Here is a 9,114-nt window from a genome sequence, read left to right as displayed (position 1 = left end):
ATAACAAAGGTCCGACTTTCAAACATTTTCTAAGACGGTGCGTGGAAATTTTTTAAGATGAAAATATCAACATCATAGTTGGAAATTTCAATATGAATGTAGCAAACAGACATGTACACAGGGACGCCAATAAGCCAAATGGGTCCTGGCGCCAGTAAAATTTGGGCGCCCCTTGTCAAAACCAGGAGACGCCAAAGTAGGTGTTCACTGTAATAAATAATATTCGGATTATTTGTATTTTTGTTTAACGCCGTTTAATGAAAGGTAATCTAACTGAATTCAAACTGTTTGGTGTATTAAAAGCGCTTTGGCAATTCTGCACCCAGATCCAATCTGCTCTGATTGCGCCTGCATAGGTCTGGCTCTGCATATACATCCAAATACTTCGGGAGACATTTGGGTGTTTATGGTGTCCCCCGCGGGCCGCACAAGGGTTTTGGCAGCGAAGGGATATTTATTGTTTACACTGTATCCTTTTTAAGTTGAAAATTTAACCTTGAATCTTTGTTGAGGTTTATAATTTTACAAAATAATATTTTTTTTTGGAATAACTTAGTGACTAAAACCTCAAATTTTAATATTTAATTATTGAAGACAATATTAGCGATTCCTAAACGAAAATCTGAAACAGTTTTTGCAAAAAAAAAACACAATAAACTATTATTTTAAAAAGGACCAGACCAAAAAAAATCTTTATAAAAGGAAAATGATGAAGAAATATTAATATCGTGCCATTAATTTAATAGGACAACGATGTAAAAAAAGTTATTTTTTAAAAGTACAGAAGGAATAAGACAACTTAATGTGATTTGGAAGACTATATTGAAGTGGAGACTGATACAAATCGACGGTCCCGTAGAACAATGCGGATCTGCAAAAAAGCAAAAATCGTTTTTTGGCTTATTTTAAATTTCTTTTCTTGCTTTTGTAGTCTGCGTTTTCAGATTTTTTTATCTTAATTATTTCAGAAGTTATTGAAACAAACAAAGTCGGTTGTGACATACTGTCCGGAGAACATTGTCAGTAGAGCACAACCGACTTTGTTCGTTGTCACAAGTCCACCATTGGAGGTTCGCGTGCACAGTCGGATTGTCAGAATCGACTTAGTTCTTCGGAGAGTTAGAACGGTAAAGGCGTGTGTGAAAAATCAGTGCGTGCACATCAATATAAAAGTAAATTGTTGCTCTTTTGTTAGTAAGGCAGTATAAACTAACTATGCCTCGAAAATATAATAATCGTTTTGAATGTTTGCCTAGTAAAATGTGTCCAATTGAAGTGAATGAACAAAGTGCAGACAAAGATAAATGAGAACCAGGACATGCCTCTAACGTGTCAAGAAACATTAATTGTCGAATAAAGCAGTTAATGGACATTACAAATAACATTATTCATCCAAATCAGGATAATGAGAATGAAAAAGAAGTTGTACTAGGTAAGTTTTTATTGTTTTCCTACAGAACTACTATGATTTTAAATTACTTCATCGGGCCTCCCAAAAACAATGTCGAATTGTCAAACCGACAACAATCACAGAAAATAAATCATTTGTCTTTACAATGAGAGTTTTTAGTTTACATTAATTAAATCATTGTTAGGTGGTACTTAAATATGTATAAGTGATAAAAAATATGTGTCGCCGTAAAAGCACATCCGACATTTTTTGTTGGAATCTGTCAAGTAGCGGTGTGCAGGAAACAAACATCCGACTTTGTTCTTGGAACATTTAAATTTTTTCTCGTGTCGGATGTTCAGATCTAACATTATTCTTGGGAAGTTTTTTCAATACTACTTTGTTCGACAACAAAAAAGCTCTTAAACACCTGTAATTTTTTTTTCTGTGGTGTTGTTGATTTTACTAAAGGAAATGCAATCGTGCTTGAAAATCTATTATTGTATCATGTTGCATCAATTTTGTAAAGATTTATCTGCTGTGTAAATAAATTATTTAATAACATGATGATATTTTCATATTTGTGATACAATAAAAAATGTAATTTAATAAGTATTTGAGATTAACATAATATTCATTTAATTTTTTTTAAACCTTTTACAGATTCCTGAATCACCTCTTCCTGATGGTTCAGAAAAGATTCGACAAAGTTATCTTTAGATGGAAGTCTCAGCATTGCTCGGATGTTCAAATTGTATATTGAATGGTTTAACCCAGACATATATACCAAAAAGGCGACATCCGAACGACAATACAGACACATTGTTAGTAAAAAAATTAATTTAGGTTTCCATATACCTAAAAAGGATCAATGCGACCAATGGATCTAAAAAGGATCAATCCCCAAAGATGACATAGGCCCTGAGGGAAATTATTTTCTTCAGGGCCTCCTGTGTGGAGTTAATATAAAAAAAAAAAAAAAAATGCTATGCATTTAAAAATATGTCTCAGCCGTCTGATGAGCAGACAGAAGCCATCATTTTGCATCGCGAGGAGAAGGAGTTTGCCCGGGACCTAAAAAATAACGACAAAGCCAAAACTATCGCTTCTGATTGGTCAATCATATGTGCGACTTTTGATTTTCAAAAGGTGTTAACTTGTCCTCATGGTAAGGCGAATATTTTTTATTATCAACGAAAATTGTCCACCTACAATTTCACTGTTTACGATATGGCAGCGAGACACGGGATCTGCTATATGTGGCACGAAGGAATCGCAAAACGAGGAGCCAATGAAGTAAGTAGTTGTTTCCTAGATTTCATTAAAAAAAAGTTGAAAGGGGGGCTAAAGAATTCAGATACTGGTCTGATAACTGCCCTGGACAGAATCGAAATAGGTTGGTTTTTAGCCGTATTTATATGCAGCTAAAGAATTCGGAATCACCATTACACACAGCTGCAACCACTGGAACGATTTCGGTCGAAAAATCGACCACTATTATTGTTCTGCGATTGATATCGGTCCAAAAATGGACCGATTTTTCTACCATTCGTAAAATATTTATTGTAATTATTTAAAACGTTTATATGGCCAGCTACTTGTTTTATCGAATAGCTGATAATATATTTTCTTTGTCTATGAACTTATCCGTTGTCTTTGAAGTGTTATTTAACGAGTTTTCGCGGTTTTTTTATGGCGTCCTGTCAAAAAACAAAATTATAAATTTTCAACATTCACGAAATTTTGGACTCTTCCTAAAATGCCGTAAGTAATTAATTTATTGGGTTTTTAACGAATAATTATATATCTGTGTAATCATGATTGACTTATCTATCTTTGAAATGCGTTTTTAATTCGTTTGTTTGTATTATATTGTTTAGGTTGAAGTTTTTGTGTAAGATTACGTCAACTGAAGACGTCATCTGTTTTTGATTTACAATAATGTCTTAAATACTGCACTCGCGCATTTGAAATATAGATATTCCATCACAGTGATTCAAAACAAAGAGATATATATATAAGTTTTATTTGAATTGGTTCATTATTAATACAGATATTTGCTAACCAATTATTTTAAGTCATATGTCAAAAAGTTGACTCCTTTTCACATGTAAAATGGTGTAAAGCCTTCGTCACACAATAAAAATTTAGTAATTTAGTTGTATAATTAATTAATTTGTTTACTTTTACCAAATTTGTGCAGAAACAGCTGTCGTCCAGGGAAAGGGATCACTCCACGACCCAATAATTATTTTCAAATTTTATATTAGTGCAATATTTAACAAAATTTAAATATTTAAGTACTTACATTAAGTGTTTTCAATTTAAAATATATAGAGTGGTGCTGACTGCAAGATGAGGCAGAGGAAGAGGGAGAGGTGGGGTACGAGCTGGTGCCGGACTACCTGCACGTGGACGTCAACGCAGAGCTGCAATTGCAGCCTCGTCTGGAGTGTTAGTATTTTTTAATGTTTTTTTATGAAAGTACTTTGCTGTGTCCGTTGAACTCATCATATATTTGTATTTATTTAAACAGCGACCCTGCTTTGCTATTGGTGCGAGAGGATCGCGTCAAGGCCCTAAAGGCTGTTAGGGCCCTGCCTGCTTCCTTCCGGCTAGAGCTGGAAAGCCGAAAATTAAGAAGCAGGCGGCGCGCATTTTGCTCCCTACCGCACCTCCAAGAAAAACTAAACAAAAGTAAGTAATCGTATTTAGATGCTTGATACAATATTATTGTTTTTTCCTGACAGCGTTCCACTCTTACAGTGAGAGTTGGTAAGATCAGCGCTCTGTGCATTTGGCACATTCAGTGCATATTTTACAGAGTTCTAATTTTATTGTTTATTTACATACTGTACTTACTGTTTCACACGTGAATGAGAACAATTTATATGATTTATGTAAATGTTTTCAGAATTCCATATCCGGAGAGAACAACGTGTCCCTTTTCACAAGGGACGCCTTCACCGTTGCCACGACCCGTACCACCACCGTGGATGTCCACTCCCGCACAGACCCAATCAACGGCTCCCAATGCACCAATTATGCCTATCCGTGCAGCATCTCCCGAGCCGTTACCTGGGACATCGCGGAGTGGGGAACTCTTCTCTCCGGAGGCCGGCTATCACAGCGAGCTGTGGGTGGACGTGCCATTCTACGAAGAATTGTCGGCGTTTGGGAACGGTGAGTTTATTTTTTGAAATGTCATACCAGGGGCTCAATATAAAATCAATTATCTATATTTTATATTGATATCCCTAGCACAGTTTCACTGTTGGTATATTGGCAGGAAATAAGCATAGTACTTAAAAATTCCACATAACAAACATACAAAATGTATTGTTGTTATGACGTGGATGCATCATTACACATCTTTTTTTTTCTGTAACGGGTATTGCAGAGTGAGAAATAAGACATGCCGAACTTCTTTGCGAGGATTACATTTGATTCACCGGCTTCTAAACGGTGTAATACAGCATTTTTTTCTTAAATTGAAAAAACACTTTCGCTTCACGGGACTCATTGTGTCGAGCTTCCTAGTCAAAAGCGAGGCTGTATTGGTAGGTGGGTTTTGTAACCGGACAAATTATCATTAAAATAGGTCGCTTTACGTAGTTGGTCACTTTAAACGGATACGTTTTCCTACTAAAAGCTATGAAACCTTACTAGAGTTTACATTATCGTCACTTAAAACAGTAGACCGTTAAATGCAAAGTCATTATATCCAAATTCTACTGTAAATTTGTGTTTTCTTTTATTTCAGAGTCAGACATGGGCAGAAACAGTAACGTGGACGAGGCAGCTGTACTAGAAGAGTCTGTACTTGGAAACCGTGAGTTATAAAACTAACTAACTTACCTTCACGCCATTTCGGTAGGCAGAGAGGATGAACCACCATGCAACTCGATCTTGGCACACACACTCTTTTCTTCATTCCATACCTACCTGACTGTGCTATTCTGACTCCTGACATTGCCCGCCTCAAGTATTTGATTAACTTTTTTTTTTTTATATGAATACCTCACAAGAGCCTCAGCTGGAGCCAGTGAGACTATGGCATCCCCAATCGGGGTATGTTGTGAGGCTGAAGGTAGCGGGTAGGGGAAGGAGGTGTGGAAAAGGGAGGTGGAAAAGTACCTGGCTATTCAGAACTGGTCACCAAACACGGCTAAAGCCATTTCAAGCAACGTTTCAATTCTGAATGGGGTCTTACACCAGGGCGATACTATGGGTATCTTCCACTCTGGAACGTGCCGCAAATATAATAATATTATTTTTAATGAATTTTGTGTGAAAATAACACTAATTATTCAAATATAATTTATTTGATTTGATCCCGCGACCATCGTATTGCGAGTCATAAGCCGTACCAGAGGCAGTGGGTTATCGTAATATAGACACATTAAATTAATTTGGGTTTTCTGTTGTTTCAGAAATGGATATGGACAGATCGAGCGACGAGGATGACGAAGCGAGCGACGTCGACCACGAAGAGAGCGATGAGGATACATGCCACCAATACCTTATCATAATATTATCAACGTTTCACCTAACTCCCATAGACTTTAGTAGACAAGACCAGGTAGATAGTGAGGCAATGCGTTCGATTCTGCCGCCCGAAGGTTACTCTTTCGATTGGTCTAATGATATCTTACGGGATAAGGGAGACTTTCACAGGCACGCCAGGACCAACTTTCAATACCGACGAAATGGGCAAACCTTTCTTAAAATCTTTGATGCAGATTTCGTTGAACTGATCGCGAGAGAGACCAACAGGTATGCAGATCAATCAGACTTACAAACCTCAACTCGTACTAGACTATAACAAGGTAATGGGGGGGGTTGACCGAAAAGATCATCTTTTGTCAGGCTTCCCCATTGAACGACAGCGAAACCTGGTCTGGTACAAGAAGCTTTTCAGGAGACTACTAAGCGTTTCGGTGCAGAATGCGTATATATTGTACGGCTCAAAGCTCCGCAAGGAAAATAAACGCATTTTGTACCGAAACTTCAGGAGTGAGGTTGCGGATGAACTCCTTCTGCTGTTCTGTCGTAGTCAAATTGACACGACTGTGCGGACCATTGTCCTAATAGCTGAAGGAAAGACTCTGCGACCTATCCTGAAAGGCAACCACTTCGTGGTCCGTAGCGGGAAAAAGGTGAAATGTGCGTGGTGCAACATAAATAACATTTTCAAAAGGACCCTTACAAAGTGTGATGTGTGTGATGTGGCATTATGCTATGATTGCATGAAGCCATATCACACTACAATATAGATTTGCTGAGGGTTTTTTTTTATTTCATTTTTTTCTTTTTTGGTCTTTTAGTTATGAAATTCAAATTCATAAATTTAATTAAATTTGTTTGAACATCAATTATGATGGCCTGGATGGCTGGACTTAATCATTTCTTTCCGCATACTCACGTCTCATGTTATGTTGTCCTCAAAGGTTCTATATGATAAGGTTCGGTGGACATTTAATATGTATATTTCAATTCTGATCATTGAAATATGCATGTTAACAAATGCACAGGTATTCTCATTTTTCCCTGTTTATTGTACACATTAAATAACTCGTTTTATTTTTATGTCTTAATTATATTTTGTCAATTTTTCTGTAAAGAGGCTTTTCCAGATCTAGTCACTAAACATAACTAAGCCAATTCAAGCAATGTTCAATTCTGAATGGTGGTCCCTCACCAGAGCGATACTCAGAATCTCACTCTATAGCGAGGCACAATGATATTATTATGTATTGATTTTCTTAAATTATGAATAAACCAATAAACTGAATACATTTTTATTATGACAAAGTGTGTAAACAATGTTTAAATCATAGACATATGAATATAAGTAGACCTGCCCTAAGTGATTAAAAGCGTATTATCCCCACTCCCCATACCGGTTCCATTGGAGCCGGCTGTGCTCGCGTATGGCCTCAAGTGATTTTTGAAAACGTGACGTCATCATTCTTGTGCGAACTATGGTCGAGGCATCATCGGTTCATTTTACGAAATAACACGGCAAAATGTTGACTTGTGCTATGAAAACTTGTAAAAATAGATGTGAAAAAGAGAATAAACCCAATTGTCGTATTACATTCCATATATAAGCATTATTTTACTTTATTTTAAGCATATTCACATCGTTTAATATGGATCAGTTGTAGAAACATGTCTGGACGCGAAACACAAAGCTGGTTGGTTGCTGGGAAGTAAATTATGAACATTTATAAAAGTGTCTTAACTAAATACTTAAACGAAATATTCGACTCTGAAAATAGAACCGAATTTTTTTGCTGAATTTGGACTTCGCAAATTTGTTCATAACGCGGCGAGTAATTTGCGCTCCCATGTAAAAATGTCTATTCATTCAAAAGCAGATTTTACTTTTAAGAAGTAAATGGTGATATTATAATGCGAGATGCCTATTTACTGTCAGATTGATTTATTGACGAATCACAGTCAGCTTCACCCCCTTCGTTCTTCAACAGTTGATTTTACCCCTCGCCATTATCTTCTCGTCTATTAATTCCTATGTCTGTGGTTTAAATCAATATACTGCTCTTTCATTGTAACCATACAACTGTAATATTGATTTAAAAGGATATTAGGGCTTAATAAATAAATCAATTATTGGTTCCATCAATTATTTTCCCCTCACCCATTTTTTTACGATACCTTTGCGTTTAGATATAAAATTATCACTATGATTTTATTTGCCATTCTACGGTCATACAAAGGTTTGATATATATATACAAATTTATCATCATTTTACATATTCCGATTAACCCTATGTAGATTGACCTTAAGGTAGCTGTCAGAAGTGATTTTTCGTCATATATTGGTGAATTTCATCAACTTTCAAAGTATCCCCCTGAAATATTGGCAATGTTAATATCTATGATATATATCTCATTTTAAGCCTTATTTCCTCGTTTTGCACGTTATATAAAAACATGGTTACAAATCTCCAGTGCTAATTTACAATTATTTAAAAAGTAGCACCATGATTTTGACATCGTGAAATAGGCTCTCTGTATAATTCATCAAATGAATAAAATAAAGCCAACACGGCGACTATGCTTATTAATAATTGTAGACAGTTAATGTATCTTCCTAACGTTATACCAGTTTTTGTGGTAAATTTAGTATATAGTATAATACAGTGATTTCAATTTTGACACGTCACGCATTCAAATTTAAAAAAATTATTTTCTAACCAAACTTTTGAAGAGAGCATAACGTACAAAAAATTATTTTTCTATTATATTCTTGCATCTGTGGTTATCAAACAGGCCATAGAGAACATAAAAACGTAGAAAATATTCTATAAAGACATTTAAAACTGCCACTGGCGGCAATTTCAAATCACAAAAACGCTAATTTCGCGCATTTATAAAGTTTAAGATTTTTTAATAATTTATCTATCAATTCTAAAAATATAGAATAATTATAAAAATATAGGTGAATTCATTGGCTGTATAGCACTATAATCAGTTTTATGTCTCCGTATTAAAATTTGGAGGTTTGATTTTTTTAATGTTGGCGGAAAATATTCAAATTCGTCGCCAAAAAACCGCGAGCAATCGGAGAAAAAAGTTTTTTGACGCGCGATCGTTCGAGTGGGTATTATGGATCAGCCACGCTATCAATGGTAATAATGAATTGTTTCCAAATGTCATGGCTGCCTATTCAGAAACAATGTGCAGGCTTTGATAGT

The 9,114-nt window shown here is 35.7% G+C and overlaps 1 protein-coding gene across 1 annotated transcript; it reads left to right on the top strand.

Moving 5' to 3' along the window:
- The first annotated feature begins 2,392 nt into the window (after positions 1-2,392).
- On the top strand, positions 2,393-6,215 carry LOC149414993 (uncharacterized). Its single transcript, XM_089642968.1, has 4 exons — positions 2,393-2,451; positions 4,305-4,573; positions 5,154-5,222; positions 5,824-6,215. Exons 1-4 carry the CDS (start codon positions 2,393-2,395, stop codon positions 6,213-6,215), a joined length of 789 nt encoding a protein of 262 aa, XP_089499094.1.
- The last annotated feature ends 2,899 nt before the right edge of the window (positions 6,216-9,114 follow it).

This window comes from Hesperophylax consimilis, chromosome 19 (genome assembly GCF_061612785.1).
Source record: "Hesperophylax consimilis isolate HC1 chromosome 19, BYU_Hcon_1.0, whole genome shotgun sequence".
Lineage (NCBI taxonomy): Eukaryota > Metazoa > Arthropoda > Insecta > Trichoptera > Limnephilidae > Hesperophylax > Hesperophylax consimilis.
The sequence above is the reverse complement of the archived record's forward strand: the minus strand, read 5'-3'. Positions and strand labels throughout refer to the sequence as shown.